This window comes from Heptranchias perlo, chromosome 2 (genome assembly GCF_035084215.1).
Source record: "Heptranchias perlo isolate sHepPer1 chromosome 2, sHepPer1.hap1, whole genome shotgun sequence".
Classification (NCBI taxonomy): domain Eukaryota; kingdom Metazoa; phylum Chordata; class Chondrichthyes; order Hexanchiformes; family Hexanchidae; genus Heptranchias; species Heptranchias perlo.
The window spans coordinates 913,537-931,189 of record NC_090326.1 but is presented as its reverse complement, the minus strand read 5'-3'; the positions used below and the strand labels follow the sequence as shown (position 1 = coordinate 931,189).

The following is a 17,653-nucleotide window of genomic DNA, read 5'->3' as shown; positions in this document are numbered from 1 at the left end:
CATAACCTTAAAATTAGAGCTAGGGCGAGTAGGAGTGAAATCAGGAAGCTCTTTTTCACACAAGGGTAGTGGGAATCTGCTCACGCTGATTGAAGTGGACCCTGTGATATAATAGAATTTTCTGTCCTTACAAGCTTGGTCATCTTGTAGATTCATCTTTTTAAAAGGTGGAGGAACTCAGTTCAAAGGTGGATTCGACTCACTTCATAATAAGGCCTCAATCAGCTTGTCTTATCGAGATATGAAGGACCAGACACTGTGTTTAAAAGAAAGCTGATTTATTTGTCACTTATACAGAATACTAAACTCCAGCGCAGTTAAAGGGGTCATTAACATCAGAAACAAACCCCAACTGTCAGAATGAACATGGTTCAGTCCTGGATGTGATTTAACAGCAGCAATTACAGCACAATCCAACCCCTGCAGTCACATGTGAACTCGCTGGTGACTCAGCAGGTGGGATGATCGAGTAAATCCCTTCCCACACTCAGTGCAGGTGAACGGCCTCTGCCCAGTGTGAACTCGCTGGTGTGTCACGAGGCTGGATGACTGAGTGAATCCCTTCCCACACACGGAGCAGGTGAACGGCCTCTCCCCAGTGTGAACTCGCTGGTGTGTCAGCAGGTGGGATGACTGAGTGAATCCCTTCCCACACTCAGTGCAGGTGAACGGTCGCTCCTGAGCGTGAATACGTTGGTGTTTCAGCAGATCCCACGTTCTTTTAAAGCTCTTCTCACAGTCAGAACATTGAAAAAGTCTCTTATCAGTGTGAACAAGTTGGTGTTCAATGAGATGGGATGACTGAATGAATCCCTTCCCACACACGGAACAGGTGAACGGCCTCTCCCCAGTGTGAACTCGTTGGTGTGTCAGCAGGTGGGATAACTGAGTGAATCTCATCCCACACTCGGTGCAGGTGAACGGCCTCTCCCCAGTGTGAGTGCGTTGGTGTGCCAGTAGATCCTTTTTTCTTTTAAAGCTCTTCTCGCAGTCAGAACATTTAAAAAGTCTCTTATCAGTGTGAACAAGTTGATGTGTCACAAGGTTGGATGAACGAGTGAATCTCTTCCCACACACGGAGCAGGGGAACGGCCTCTCCCCAGTGTGAACTCGCTGGTGTTTCAGTAGGCTGGATGACTGAGTGAATCCCTTCCCACACACAGAGCAGGTGAACGGTCTCTCCCCAGTGTGAATACGCTGGTGTTTCAGTAGGCTGGATGACTCAGTGAATCCCTTCCCACACACGGAGCAGGTGAACGGTCTCTCCCCAGTGTGACTGCTTTGATGAATTTCCAGCCTGGACGGGTAATTAAATCCCTTCCCGCAGACCCCACATTTCCACGGTTTCTCCATGGTGGGGGTGTCCTTGTGTCTCTCCAGGTTGGACGATTGGTTGAAGCCTCGTCCACACACAGAACACGTGTACGGTTTCTCCCCACTGTGAATGGTGCGATGTTTTTTCAGGCAGTGTAACTGGTTAAAGCTCTTTCCACAGTCAGTGCACTGGAACACTCTCACTCGGGGGGGTGTCTCGGTGCTTTTCCAGTCACACTGATGTTTGAAATCTTATTCCACAGACAGAACAGACAAACATTTCTCCTTCCACATTCAAAGGCCGATGATATTCAGGTGCTGGCGAATCGAGTGACTGTCAGATCTTGACGTGATGTTTGGTTTGAGTTTCCCGTCTGCAAATCGTCCCCTTCTAATACCCTGTAAAAGGAGTTTACAAAAGTCGTCATTGTGAGTACAGGATAGAAATTCAGAACAGCCAATTCTAGTTTCTATGGAACACTCATCCCGTTCATTCCCCCAGACTGTAAATCCCCGACCCACACACTCTCCTTCCTCCCTCTGCTGAAATCCAAATCCATCGCACCATCTCCAACATTTTTTCTTTAAGTTTTCTGTCTTTGTTGAAGGTCCCAATTCTGGTTGGATTCAGTTCTACACTCACTTGTTCCCCTGTCTCTCCTCCCCTGAAGGAATTGAACAGATATTTTGTATCTGTCTTCACAGTAGAAGACACTAATAATATACCAATAATAGTAGAAAATCAAGGGGCAAAAGGGAGGGAGGAACTTAAAACAATCACTATCATGAGAGAAAAAGTACGAGGTAAACTAATGGGTCTAAAGGCTGACAAGTCCCCTCAACCTGATGGCTTGCATCCGAGGGTCTTAAAGGAAGTGGCTACAGAGATAGTGGATGCATTGGTTGTAATCTTCCAGAATTCACTAGATTCTGGAAAGGTCCCAGCGGATTGGAAAACCGCAAACGTAATACCCCTATTCAAGAAGGGAGTGAGACAGAAACTATAGACCAGTTAGCCTAACATCTGTCATTGGGAAAATACTAGACTCCATTATTAAAGAAGTAGTAGCAGGACATTTGGAGAATCATAATACAATCAAGGAGAGTCAACATGGTTTTATGAAGGGGAAATCATGTCTGACAAATTCATTAGAGTTATTTGAGGAAGTGACGGGCAGGGTGGATAAAGGGGAACCAATGGATGCAGTATATTTGGATTTCCAAAAGGCATTCGATAAGGTGCCACACAAGATTACTGCACAAGATAAGAGTCATGGTGTTGGGGGTAATATACTGGAATGGATAGAGGATTAGTGAACTAACAGAAAACAACGAGTCGGGAAAAAGGGTCATTTTCAAAATGGCAATCTGTAACTAGTGGGGTGCCGCAGGGCTCAGTGCTGGGGCCTCAACTATTTACAATATATATCAATGACTTGGATGAAGGAACAGAGTGTCTTGTGGCCAAGTTTGCTGATGATACAAAGATAGATGGAAAAGCAAGTTGCGATGAGGACACAATGTGTCTGCAAAGGGATATTGACAGGTTAAGCGAATGGGCAAAAATTTGGCAGATGGAATATAATGTGGGAAAATGTGAAGTCATCCACTTTGGGAGGAAAAATGAAAAAGCAAAATATTATTTGAATGGAGAAATACTACAAAATGCTGCGGTACAGAGGGATCTGGGTGTCCTCGTACATGAATCACAAAAGGTGCAGCAGGTAATCCGGAAGGCAAACGGAATATTGGCCTTTATTTCTAGGGGGATGGAGTATAAAAGCAGGGAAGTCATGCTACAACTGTACAGGGTGCTGGTGAGAGCACACCTGGAGTACTGCATACAGTTCTGGTGCCCTTATTTAAGGAAGGACATACTTGCATTGAAGGCAGTTCAGAGAAGGTTCACTCGGTTGATTCCGGGTATGGAAGGGTTGTCTTATGAGGAAAGATTGAACAGGTTGGGTCTATACTCATTGGAGTTTAGAAGAATGAGATGAGATCTTATTGAAACATACAAGATTCTGAGGGGACTCGATAGGGTGGATGCTGAGAGGATGTTACCCCTCATGGGGGAATCTAAAACTAGGGGGCATAGTCTCAGAATAAGGGGTCACCCGTTTAAGAATGAAATGAGGAGGAATTTCTTCTCCCAGAGGGTCGTGAATCTTGGAACTCTTTATCCCAAAAAGCTGTGGAGGCTGAGTCATTGAATACATTCAAGACTGAGTTAGACCAATTTTTAATCAGCAAGGGAGTCAAAGGATATGGGGAAAAGGCAGGAAATTGGAGTTGAGATAAAAATCAGATCAGCCATGATCTCATAGAATGGTGGAGGAGGATCGAGGGGCAAAATGGCCTACTCCTGCTCCTATCTCTTATGGTCTTATGCTGACTCTGACTGCGTTCAGTTCTACACTCACTGGTTCCCCTCCCTCTCCTCCCCTGAAAATGCTGACTCTGACTGGGTTCCGTTCTACACTCACTGGTTCCCCTATCTCTCCTCCCCTGAAGATGCTGACTCTGACTGGTTTCAGTTCTACATTCACTGGTTCCCCTCTCTCTCCTCCCCTGAAGGTGCTGACTCTGACTGGTTTCAGTTCTACATTCACTGGTTTCCCTCTCTCTCCTCCCCTGAAGGTGCTGACTCTGACTGGGTTCAGTTCTACATTCACTGGTTTCCCTCTCTCTCCTCCCCTGAAGGTGCTGACTCTGACTGGGTGTATATGCTCTCCCCCTCTTTTCGACACTATGTCCCTCCCTACAGCTGCCTGTAATCTGTCCATCTGTGATAACTCCCACTTTTGGTGATGTAAGCTCCCTGACCTGTCACCAATTCTCCTTCATTTATAGACTCTGCCTGACCCGTCACCACCTCTCTCTGCAACCCCCTCCAGATATCCTTTCACTTATTGCGGATGGCTGCATTTAGGAACATATGATGTGGAAATGCCGGTGATGGACTGGGGTTGACAATTGTAAACAATTTTACAACACCAAGTTATAGTCCAACAAATTTATTTTAAATTCCACAAGCTTTCGGAGGCTTCCTCCTTCCTCAGGTGAACGGTGTGGAAATGAAATTTTCGAATCCTTCGCATTTGAAAATCACAGAACAATGCCTGGTGATAACTGCCCGTTGCCAAGGCAATCACAGTGAGCAGACAGAAAGGTGTCACCTAAAAGGCCACCGAATATACAAACCCCCAAAAAAAAGAGAGAGAAGGAAGACAGTCAATGACCCGTTATATTAAAAACAGATAACATTTGTTCGCTGGTGGGGTTACGTGTAGTGTGACATGAACCCAAGATCCCGGTTGAGGCCATCCTCATGGGTGCGGAACTTGGCTATCAATTTCTGCTCGACGATTTTGCGTTGTCGTGTGTCTCGAAGGCCGCCTTGGAGTATGCTTACCCGAAGGTCGGTGGCTGAATGTCCATGACTGCTGAAGTGTTCCCCGACAGGGAGAGAACCCTCCTGTTTGGCGATTGTTGCGCGGTGTCCGTTCATCCGTTGTCGCAGCGTCTGCATGGTCTCGCCAATGTACCATGCTCTGGGGCATCCTTTCCTGCAACGTATGAGGTAGACAACGTTGGCCGAGTCACAGGAGTATGAACCGTGCACCTGGTGGGTGGTGTCCTCTCGTGTGATGGTGGTATCAGTGTCGATGATCTGGCATGTCTTGCAGAGGTTACCGTGGCAGGGTTGTGTGGTGTCGTGGACGCTGTTCTCTTGAAAGCTAGGTAATTTGCTGCGAACGATGGTTTGTTTGAGGTTGGGTGGCTGTTTAAAGGCGAGTAGTGGAGGTGTGGGGATGGCCATAGCGAGGTGTTCGTCCTCATTGATGACATGTTGAAGGCTGCGGAGAACTTGGCGTAGTTTCTCTGCTCCGGGGAAGTACTGGACGACGAAGGGTACTCTGTTGGTTGCGTCCCGTGTTAGTCTTCTGAGGAGGTCCACGCGATTTTTCGCTGTGGCCCGTCGGAACTGTCGATCGATGAGTCGAGCATCATATCCCGTTCTTACTCGGGATATGATGCTCGACTCATCAAATCCCCTCTAAACCTCCCGCCTTTTACCTTGAATCTATGTCCCCTTGTTATAGAACCCTCAACGAAGGGAAAAAGCTCCTTAGTATCCATCCTATCTGTGCCCCTCATAATTTTGTACACCTCAATCATGTCCCCCCTCAGCCTCCTCTGCTCCAAGGAAAACAAACCCAATCTTCCCAGTCTCTCTTCATAGCTGAAGCGCTCCAGCCCTGGTAACATCCTGGTGAATCTCCTCTGCACCCTCTCCAAAGCGATCACATCCTTCCTGTGGTGTGGCGACCAGAACTGCACACAGTACTCCAGCTGTGGCCTAACCAGTGTTTTATACAGCTCCATCATAACCTCCTTGCTCTTATATTCTATGCCTCGGCTAATAAAGGCAAGTATCCCATATGCCTTCTTTACCACCTTATCTACCTGTTCCGCCGCCTTCAGGGATCTGTGAACTTGCACACCAAGATCCCTCTGACCCTCTGTCTTGCCTAGGGTCCTCCCATTCATTCTCTCCCTGTCGGGGAACACTTCAGCAGTCATGGACATTCAGCCACCGACCTTCGGGTAAGCGTACTCCAAGGCGGCCTTCGAGACACACGACAACGCAAAATCGTCGAGCAGAAATTGATAGCCAAGTTCCGCACCCATGAGGATGGCCTCAACCGGGATCTTGGGTTCATGTCACACTACACGTAACCCCACCAGCGAACAAATGTTATCTGTTTTTAATATAACGGGTCATTGACTGTCTTCCTTCTCTCTCTCTCTTTTTTTTTGGGGGTTTGTATATTCGGTGGCCTTTGAGGTGACACCTTTCTGTCTGCTCACTGTGATTGCCTTGGCAACGGGCAGTAATCACCAGGCATTGTTCTGTGATTTTCAAATGCGAAGGATTCGAAAATTTCATTTCCACACCGTTCACCTGAGGAAGGAGGAAGCCTCCGAAAGCTTGTGGAATTTAAAATAAATTTGTTGGACTATAACTTGGTGTTGTAAAATTGTTTACAATTTAGGAACATAGGAACAGGAGGAGGCCATTCAGCCCCACGAGCCTGTTCCGTCATTCAATTAGACCATGGCTGATCTGTATCTTAACTCCATCTACCCGCCTTGGTACCATAACCCTTGATACCCTTGCCTAACAAAAATCTATCGATCTCAGTTTTGAAATTTTCAGTTGACCCCCAGCTTTAACAGCTTTTTTGGGGGAGAGAGATCCAGATTTCCACTCCCCTTTGTGTGAAGAAGTGCTTCCTGACATCACCCTTGAACGGCCTCTGTTATCACCACGACATCGTATTCCCATATGGCTATTTGCGCCTTCAGCTCACCAATCTTGCTTACCACGATTCGTGCATGGGAAAATCATCTTGAAATTAGAGGAAAAGGACAGGGACCACTCTAAAGTAAAAATACTCCATTGGAAGAGGGCCAATTTCAATGGGATGAGAACAGATCTGGCCTGGGTAAATTGGAATCAAAGATTGGCAGGCAAAACTGTAATTGAACAGTGGGCGGCCTTTAAAGAGGAGATGGTTCGGGTACAGTCTAAGCACATTCCCACAAGGCAGAAAGGTAGGGCAACTAAAGCTAGAGCTCCCTGGATGACAAAAGAGAAAGTGAGTAAGATGAAACGGAAAAAAGGGGCGTATGACTGCTGTCAGGTTGATAACCAGGCAGAATATAGAAAGTTCAGAGGGAAAGTGAAAAAGGAAATAAGAGGGGCAAAGAGAGAGTATGAGAATAGACTGGCGGCCAACATAAAAGAGAATCCAAAAGACTTCTACAGACATGTTAACAGTAAACAGGTAGTAAGAGGAGGGGTGGGGCCGATTAGGGACCATAAAGGAGATCTACTCATGGAAGCAGAGGGGCTGGCCGAGGTAATAAATGAGTACTTTGCATCTGTCTTTACCAAGGAAGAAGATGCTGCCAGTCTCAGTAAAGGAAAATATAGATGATATACTGGATGGGCTAAAAATTGGTAAAGAAGAGGTACTTGAAAGGCTAGCTGAACTTAAAGGAGATAAGTCACCTGGTCCAGTGGGATGCATCCTAGGTTGCTGAGGGAAGCAAGGATAAAAATTGCGGAGGTACTGGCCATAATCTTCCAAACGTCCGTAGATACGGGGTTGGAGCCAGAGGACTGGAGAATTGAAAATGTTCCATCCTTGTTCAAAAAAGGGTGTAAGGATAAACCCAGAAACTATAGGCCAGTCAGTTTAACCTAAGTGGTGGGGAAACTTCTAGAAACGATAATCTGGGACAGAATTAACAGTCACTTTGGATGAGTGTAGATTGATTAGGGAAAGCCAGCACGGATTTGTTAAAGGCAAATCATGTTTAACTAACCTGATAGAGTTTTTTGACGCAGTAACAGAGAGGGTAGATGAGGGCAATGCAGCTCATGTGGTGTACATGGACTTTCAAAAGGTGTTTGATAAAGTGCCACATGGTAGGCTTATCATCAAGATTGGCCCATGGAACAAGTGGGGCAGTAGCAACATAAATACAGAATTGGCTAAGTGACAGGAAACAGAGAATCGTGGTGAACGGCTGTTTTTCGGACTGGAGGGAGATGTACAGTGGTGTTCCCCAGGGGTCGGTGCTGGGACTACTGCTTTTCTTGATATATATTAATAACTTGGACTTGGGTGTACAGGGCAGATGACACAAAACTTGGAAGGGTAGTAAACAGTGTCGAGAATAGTGATAGATCTCAAGAGGATATAGACAGGCTGGTAGCATGGGCAGACACATGGCAGATGAAATTTAACGTAGAAAAATGAGAAATGATTCATTTCAGCAGGAATAACGAGAAGAGGCAATATAAACTAAAGGGCACAACTCTAAAAGGGGTATAGGAACAGAGAGATCTGGGGGTATATGTGCACAAATCGTTAAAGGTGGCAGGGCAGGTTGAGAAAGTGGCTAAAAAAGCATACGGGATCCTGGGCTTTATAAATAGAGGCACAGAGTACAAAAGTATGGAAGTCATGATGAATCTTTATAAAACACTGGTTTGGCCACAACTGGAGTATTGTGTCCAGTTCTGGGCAGCACACTTTAGGAAAGATGTCTAGGCTTTAGAGAGGGTGCAGAAGAGATTTACTAGAATGATTCCAGGAATGAGGGGCTTTAGTTACGTGGATAGATTGGAGAAGCTGGGGGTTGTTCTCCTTGGAACAGAGATGGTTGCAAGGAGATTTGATAGAGGTGTTCAAAATCATGAAGGGTCTAGACAGAGTAGATAGAGAGAAAATGTTCCCATTGGCGGAAGGGTCAAAAACCAGAGGACACAGATTTAAGGTGATTAAGAACCAAAGGTGACATGAGGAAAAACTTTTTTACATAGTGAGAGGTTAGGATCTGGAGTGCACTACCTGAGGGGGTAATGGAGGCAGATTCAATCATGGCCTTCAAAAGGGAACTGGATAAGTACTTGAAAGGAAAATATTTGCAGGGCTACAGGGAAAGGGTGGGGGAGAGGGACTAACTGGACTGCTCTTGCATAGAGCCAGCACAGACTCGATGGGCCAAATGGCTTCCTTCCGTGCTGTAATCTTTCTATGATTCCAGTTCTAGACTTCTCCCACCAGAGGATATAGTTCCTCCCTTTTAAGTCCTTTAATCATCTTAAACACCTCAATTAGATCACCCATTAATCTTGTATATTCAAGAGAATACAAGCCTCATCTATGCAATTTGTCCTCTTAATTTACAAAAGTCATCACTAAGTACAGGATAAAAATTCAGAACAGACAGTCCTACTTTCTCTGGAATATTATTTCCTCCCTTGCCCCTCTTAAACTGTAAATCTCCCGTCCCACACACGCTCCCTCCTTGACATGTCCTCAATGTTTGAAATCCAGATCACAGGCTCAAATTTTTCTCCCTTTCTCTCCTGAAGGTGCTGCATGATGGTGGGGTTCGGTCCCAGTCACTGTTTCCCTCCAGTACCCTGCCAAGTGGTAATTCTGCACTTGTGAGCCCATACAACAAACTGCCAGCATTTCAAGCATGGGATGCAGCACAGCCACCGTCCCTGGCTGATTCTGTCTGGCAAAACTGAGGCCAACGGTAGCACACCAACATCAACTTGTATTTTCATAGCACCATTAACGTAGTAAAACATTCCAAGGTGCTTCACAAGAGCGTAATGAGACAATAATTGACACCGAGCCAAAGAAGGGAACATCAGGATAGGTGACCAAAAGCTCAAAGAGCTCAGGGCCTAGGCTACTGAGGGCATAGCCGCCAATGATGGAGCAAAGAAAGTGGAGGTGCACAAGAGTCTAGATTTGGAGGAACGCAGAGTTCTCGGAGGCGACATGGAACAAGGGAAACGATTGACCTTTAAAGACCTGATCCACTTGGCACTGAAGTGTCGGAAACTAATAATAGGAACTTCAGCAAAACAAAATACTGATAAATGTTAAACTACTTTCTTGACAAAAGAAATCTCCCTTTACCTTGCATCATCATCCCTTTTGTCATTTAATCACTCCGGCCCTCCACCCGATCACAGACCTCCCCTTTTGTTCTTTCCTCCGCACCCCGCTTTGCCTGGCTCTCTACTTGCTTAAAATCTTAAATCTTTAACTTATTCCAGTTCTGACGAAACCTTAATTCTGACCTGAAACGTTAACTGTTTCTTTCTCCACAGATGCTGCCTGCCTCGCTGAGTATTTCCAGCATTTTCTGTTTTTAATTCACAGTTCCAGCATCCGCAGTATTTTGCTTTCGATTGCCCTTCCAAACCCCATCACAGAAATATCCGCAAGTGGGATTTGCAATGGCGGATGAGCTTACCCAGAATGCCCCGCGCGGGAGAATACGGTCTATCGACATGAGAAGGAGCGCAGCACTGAGCGGGTCCCGGACAGTGAGCGGGGCCGAACGGAGTCTCAGCAACAGAGTCAGGCCCAGGCCCTCAATCAGAGCCGGGGGGCGGGCCCGGTGCTCCATTAAATCCGTAACCCAGCACCTCCCCCGTCCTACCCGCCGCTTTATTCCCGGTTTCTTCTTCCGTTTCCACCGCGTCCCGCTCCCGGCAAACGTCTGGACCGAGGCGCTCCCAGAATGCAGGGCGGGCCTGGGGAAGCATGCGCAGTCTGATCGGGGAATCAGCGCCTTGAAAAGATAGAGGGGTTTCTCTGGCGCGGTGGATTGTGGGGCCTGCCGCAGCCATTAGTCCCTTGGTTTTTGATCAGTGTTGTGTTGCATTGCCCGCGTCGCGCACAAAATCCTGTTCAGAAATACAGATTGAGGAATTCAGAGCTGGTTTGCAAATCAGACACTGACCGTGCAATGTAGAAGAGTATAGGAACAAGTATTTCTGTAGAGACTTTTAATGCATTTTACATACACAGATTTAATAATTCATTCTTGGGATATGGGCGTCACTGTCAAGTCCAGTATATATTGCCAATCCCTGTTTGCGCCTTGAGAAGGTGGTGGTTGGCCTTCTTGCACCGCTGCAGTCCATGTGGTGAACATACTCCCACAATACAAAAAGTTCTAGGATTTTGACCCAGCGACGATGAAGGAATGGTGTGTGACTTGAAGGGGCACTTGGAGATGATGCACCGAGTGCCCTTGTTCTAGGTGGTGCAGGTTGTGGGTTCTCTCAATGGAGCCTTGTCGAGTTGCAGATATATAGATCCCTTTTCTCTTACCCCCTCTCTTCCCCTTCCTCCTTTCTTCCCCAGCCCCCTCTCTTCCCCTCCTCTCATAAAGGCCAGATTCATGCGTAGGCCCAGACCAAGTAGCAGGTTCCCTTCCCTCTAGGACAATTGTGAAATTACCAGATTCATTAAGCTCAATTTCACAACCTGCCTTTGTTTTCTTGTTCTCTCTCACTTCATTATTCTTGTTTCAAATTCATTTTACAGGTTTTAGACGGGGAGGATTTGGAGACAGGAAACTCAAACCAAACATCACATCAAGATCTGACAGAGTCAATCGATTCATCAGGACCTAAAGATCTTCGGCCTTTGAATAGGGAAACAAAAAACACCAATCATAGCGGGGAGAAACTGTACACATGTCCTGTGTGTGGTCGAGGCTTCAGACATTCATCAGGCCGATCAAGACACAAGCGCATTCACACCGAGGAGAAACCGTGTCAATGGGGGGACTGTGGGAAAGGATTCAATTACCCGTCTGAGCTGGAAACTCGTCAACACAGTCAAACTAGGGAGAGGCCGTTGGCCTGCTCCGTTTGTGGGAAGGGGGTCACTCGGTCATCTGCCCTGCTGAAGCACCAGCGAGTTTACACTGACGAGAGTGCATTTTAAGTGCCCAGATTGTAAGAATTGCTAAGAAGCTCCGGAGAACTGACCTACCATTAACGCGTTCAGACCGTCGAGAGACCGTTCAGGTGCTTTCGCTGTGGGACTGGATTCAGGCAGTCATCCCAACTCCTGAGAAACCAGTGCAGTCACACTGGGGAGAGAACGTTCACCTGCTCCGTGTGTGGGAAGGGAGTCACTCAATCAGAACACCTGCTGAGTCACCAGCGAGTTCACGTGTGACTGCTTGGGTTGGGTTCCACTGTTATTGCTGCTGTTAATCACATCCAGGACTGAACCATGTTCATTCTGACATTTGGGGTTTGTTTCTGCTGATCTTAATAAACTCCAGCCCAGTTTTAGGGGTTAATATTCTGGATAAATGTCAAATAAATCAGTTTTGTGTTGAACACACATTGTGTCGAGCCTTTTCAATGTCTCTTACGATAAGACAATTCCTTTTGAAGTGCAGTCCCTCTTGTTACGGGCAGCCAGTTTATGCACAGCAAAATCCCACAAACAACAGTGAGATGAGTGGCCGGTTAATCATAGAAAATGGTGGAAATACTCAGCAAGTCAGGCAGCATCTGTGGAGAAAGAAACAGAGTTAATGTTTCAGGTCAATGTCCCTTCATTAGAACTCGAAGTTGTTGCAGATTAGACAGTTTTTCAGCAAGTACGGGGCCAGGGAAGGAGGGGGTGGGGTGGGGGGAGGAAGGAAAAGAAGGGAAGATCTGTGATCGGGCGGAGGGCAGGAGTGATTAAATGAAAAAAGGGATGATGGTGCGAGGAAAGGAAGGTGGTAATGGGACAAGTAAAGAAACAAGAGATGGGTCTGGAGGAGCTGTAAATGGCAACAGCAGAACAATTACCAGCTCCTGCTGTCTGAAAAAATGGGAGTAGTGGTTATGATCTGAAGTTATTGAAATCAAGGTTGAGCCTGGAAGGTTGTAAAGTGCCTAAATGAAAGATGAGGTGCTGTTCCTCGAGCTTACATTGAGCTCCATTGGAACAGTGTAAGAGGCCGAGGTCAGAGTATGAGTGGGAGTGGGATGGGGAATTCAAATGGCAAGTGACCTGCAGGTCAGGGTCACGCTTGCAGAGAGAGTTGAGGTGTTCAGCAAAACAATCGCTCAATCTGCGTTTGGTCTCCCCAATGTAGAGGAGGCTGCATTGTGAGCAGCGAATACAGTATAATAAATTGAACGAAATACAAATAAATCACTGTTTCACCTGGAAGGAGTGTTTGGGACCCTGGACGGTGGGAAAGAAGGAGGTGAAGTGGCAGGGAGAGCAGATGCTGGGGGTGATGGAAGAGTGGGCCAGGGTATCGCTGAGGGAGCGGTCCCTTCGGAACGGTGAAAGGGGAGGGGAGTGGAAGATGTGTTTGGTGGTGGAGGTGGTGGAAATGGTGGAGGATGATACGTTGAATGTGGAGGCTGGTGGGGTGCAAGGTGAGGACAAGGGGGACCCTATCATAGTTCTGGGAGGGAACAGAAGGGGTGAGGGCAGAAGTGCGGGAAATAGGACGGACACGGTCGAGGGGCCTGTCAACTACTGTGGAGGGGAATCCTCGGTTGAGGAAAAAGGAAGACATATCGGAAGCACTGGTGTGGAAGGTGGAATCGTCAGAACAGATGCGACAGAAATAGAGAAACTGGGAGATTGAAATAGAGTCCTTACAGGAAGCGGGGTGGGAGGAAGTGTAATCAAGGTAGCTGTGGGAGTCGGTGGGCTTATAATATATATTGGTTGACAGCCTATCCTCAGAGATGGAGATAGAGAAGTCGAGGAAGGGAAGGGAAGAGTCGGAGATGGACCATGTGAAGGCAAGGGAAGGATCGAAATTGAAAGCAAAGTTGATGACATTTTCCAGTTCGGGACGAGAGTAGGAAGCAGCACCAATAGAGTCATCAAAGTAATGGCAAAAGAGGTGAAGGAGGGGAACTGAGTAGGACTGGAACAAGGAATGTTCCATTTATCCCTTGATTCCCCGAGAATCAAATATCCATCGATCTCAGCCTTCACTATACTCAACCACACATCATCCACTGCCCTCCGGGGTAGAGAATGCTAAAGATTCAAAACACACTGACTCAAGAACTTCCTCCTCATCTCAGTCCCAAATGGCTGACCCCTTATCCTGACACTGACCACGAGTTCTGGTCTTTCCAGACAGGGAAAACAGCCTCTCAGCATCTACCCCGTCAAGGCTTCTTGATTCACACAGTGGGTGAGTGACCCAGCACTGTGATCATTAATTCACAAAGTGGGTGAGTGACCCAGCACTGTGATCATTGATTCACACAGTGAGTGTGTGACCCAGCACTATGATCATTGATTCACACAGTGAGTGTGTGACCCAGCACTGTGATCATTGATTCACACAGTGGGTGATGACCCAGCACTGTGATCATTGATTCACACAGTGAATGTGTGACCCAGCACTGTGATCATTGATTCACACAGTGAGAGGGTGACCCAGCACTGTGATCATTGATTAACAGAGTGGGTGGATGATACAGTACTTACCCGGTCTGGCCTATATGTGACTCCAGACCCACAGCAATGTGGTGGATTCTTAATCGCCCTCTGAAATGGCCTGGCAAGCCACTCAGATGTACAATCTCACGATAGAAAGTCACACTAAGAATAAAACTGGATGGACCACCGGGCATCGGACCACTAGGCACCGGACACGACAAAGGCAAACCAAGCCCAGTCGACCCTGCAAAGTCCTCCTCACTAACATCTGGGGACTTGTGCCAAAATTGGGAGAGATGTCCCACAGACTAGTCAAGCAACAGCCTGACATAGCCATACTCACAGAATCATACCTTTCAGACAATGTCCCAAACTCTTCCATCACCATCCCTGGGTAGGACCTGTCCCACCGGCAGGACAGACCCACCAGAGGTGGCGGTACAGTGATATACAGTCAGGAGGGAGTGGCCCTGGGAGTCCTCAACATTGACTCTGGACCCCATGAAATCTCATGGAACCAGGTCAAACATGGACAAGTAAACCTCTTGCTGATTACCACCTACCGCCCTCCCTTAGCTGATGAATCAGTCCTCCTCCATGTTGAACACCATTTGGAGGAAGCACTGAAGGTAGAATGGGTACAGAATGTACTCTGGGTGGGGTACTTCAATGTCCATCACCAAGAGTGGCTCAGTAGAACCACTACTGACCGAGCTGGCTGAGTTCTGAAGGACATAGCTGCCAGACTAGCTTGCGGCAGGTGGAGAGTGAACCAACACGAGGGATGAACCTACTTGACCTCGTCCTCACCAATCTACCTGTCGCCACAGAATACCCAGCCTCTGACCTGCTCTTGTAGCCACAGTACTTATGTGGCTGGTCCAGTTAAGTTTCTGGTCAATGGTGACCACCAGGATGTTGATGGTGGGGGATTCGCAAATGCATCTATCAATGGCAGTATTGATAAGAGTGAACACCGCACAGTCCTCGTGGAGAAAAAGTCCCGTCTTCGCACTGAGGACACCATCCAACGTGTTTTGTGGCACTATCACCGTGCTAAATGGGATAGATTCAGAACAGATCTAGCAGCTCAAAACTGAGCATCCATGAGGCGCTGTGGGCCATCAGCAGCAGCAGAATTGTATTCCAGCACAATCTGAAACCTCATGGCCCAGCATATTCCTCACTCTACCATTACCAACAAGCCAGGGGATCAACCCTGGTTCAATGAGGAGTGCAGAAGAGCATGCCAGAAGCAGCACCAGGCGTACCTAAAAATGAGTGCCAACCTGGTGAAGCTGCAACACAGGACAACATGCATGCTAAACAGCGGAAGCCAGATGCTATAGACAGAGCTAAGCGATTCCACAACTAATGGATCAGATCAAAGCTCTGCAGTCCTGCCACATCCAGTCATGAATGGTGGTGGATAATTAAACAACGAATGGGAGGAGGAGGAGGCTCTGTAAACATTCCCATCCTCAATGATGGTGGAGTCCAGCACGTGAGTGCAAAAGGCAAGATGGAAGCGTTTGCAACCATCTTCAGCCAGAAGTGCCGAGTGGATGATCCATCTCGGCCTCCGCCCGATATCCCCACCATCAGAGAAGCCAGTCTTCGGCCAATTCGATTCACTCCATGTGATATCAAGAAACGGCGGAGTGCACTGGATACAGCAAAGGCTATGGGCCCCGACAACATCCCGGCTGCAGTGCTGAAGACTCGTGCTCCAGAACTAGCCGTGCCTCTAGCCAAACTGTTCCAGTACAGCTACAACCCTGGCATCTACCCGACAATGTGGAAAATTGCCCAGATATGTCCTGTTCGCAAAAAGCAGGACAAATCCAATCCGGCCAATTAACGCCCCATCAGTCTCCCCTCAACCATCAGCAAAGTGATGCAAGGTGTCGTCGACAGTGCTCATCAAGCAGCACTTACTCACCAATAACCTGCTCACCGATGCTCAGTTTGGTTCCGCCAGGACCACTCGGCTTCAGAACTCATTACTGCCTTGGTCCAAACATGGACAAAAGAGCTGAATTCCAGAGGTGAGGGGAGAGTGACTGCCCTTGACATCAATTGACGGAGAGTGGCAGCAAGGAACCCTAGTAGAATTGAAGTCAATTGGAAACAGGGGGAAAACTCTGCAGTCATACCTAGCACAAAGGAAGATGGTAGTGGTTGTTGGAGGTCAATCATCTCAGCCCCAGGACATTGCTGCAGGAGTTCCTCAGGGCAGTGTCCTCGGCCTAACCATCTTCAGCTGCTTCATCAATGACCTTCCCTCCATCATAAGGTCAGAAATTGGAATGTTTGCTGATGATTGCACAGTGTTCAGTTCCATTCGCAACCCCTCAGATAATGAAGCAGACCATGCCCGCATGCAGCAAGACCAGGACAACATCCAGGCTTGGGCTGATAAGTGGCAAGTAACCTTCGCGCCAGACAAGTGCCAGGCAATGACCATCTCCAACAAGAGAGAGTCTAACCACCTCCCCTTGACATTGAACGGCATTACCATCGCCGAATCCCCCACCATCAACATCCTGGTGGTCACGATTGACCAGAAACTTAACTGGACCAGCCACATAAGTACTGTGGCTACAAGAGCAGGTCAGAGGCTGGGTATTCTGCGGCGAGTGACTCACCTCCTGACTCGCCAAAGTCTTTCCACCATCTACAAGGCACAAGTCAGGAGTGTGATGGAATACTGTCCACTTGCTTGGATGAGTGCAGCTCCAACAACACTCAAGAAGCTCGACACCATCCAGGACAAAGCAGCCAGCTTGATTGGCACCCCATCCACCACCCTGAACATTCACTCCCTTCACCACCGGCGCACCGTGGCTGCAGTGTGTACCATCCACAGGACGCACTGCAGCAACTTGCCAAGGCTTCTTCGACAGCACCTCCCAAACCCGCGACCTCTACCACCTAGAATGACAAGGGCAGCAGGCGCATGGGAACAACACCACCTGCACGTTCCCCTCCAAGTCACATACCAGCGATGATGAAGGAACGGCGATATATTATATATCGCCGTTCCTTCATCATCGCTGGGTCAAAATCCTGGAACTTCCTACCTAACAGCACTGTGGGAGAACGTTCACCACACGGACTACAGCGGTTCATGAAGGTGCCTCACCACCCCCTTCTCATGGACAATTAGGGATGGGCAATAAAGGCTGGCCTTGCCAGCGATCCCCTCATCCCATGAACGAATAACAAAAAAAGTACTGTGATCATTGGTTCACAGAGTGGGTGGGTGACCCAGCAATGTGATCACTCATTCGCACAGTGATTGTGTGACCCAGCACTGTGATCATTATTTCAAACCGTGGGTGGATGGCCCAGTGCTGCGATCATTGATTCACACAGTGGGTGGACACCCAGCACTGTAATCATTGATTCACACAGTGGGTGGGTGACCCAGCACTGTGATCATTGATTCACACATTAATTGAGTGACCGATTACTGTGTTCATTGATTCACACACTGGGTGAGTGACCCAGCA

General features: G+C 47.7%; 2 protein-coding genes across 2 annotated transcripts in view; both read right to left on the bottom strand.

Moving 5' to 3' along the window:
- Positions 1-261: 261 nt before the first annotated feature.
- LOC137334785 (zinc finger protein 551-like) lies at positions 262-1,434 on the bottom strand. The gene has a single exon (XM_067999756.1). It carries the CDS (start codon positions 1,351-1,353, stop codon positions 427-429), a length of 927 nt encoding a protein of 308 aa, XP_067855857.1. The 5' UTR covers positions 1,354-1,434; the 3' UTR covers positions 262-426.
- Positions 1,435-1,467: 33 nt separating this feature from the next.
- LOC137300255 (histone H3-like) overlaps positions 1,468-17,653 on the bottom strand; it is a 49,327-nt gene continuing 33,141 nt past the window's right edge. Inside the window, exons 5-6 of the mRNA XM_067969384.1 lie at positions 11,709-12,241; positions 1,468-1,713 (exon numbers count right to left, since the gene is read on the bottom strand). The gene's annotated coding sequence lies outside the window, so the exon portion shown is untranslated. The remainder of the gene's footprint in view (positions 1,714-11,708; positions 12,242-17,653) is intronic.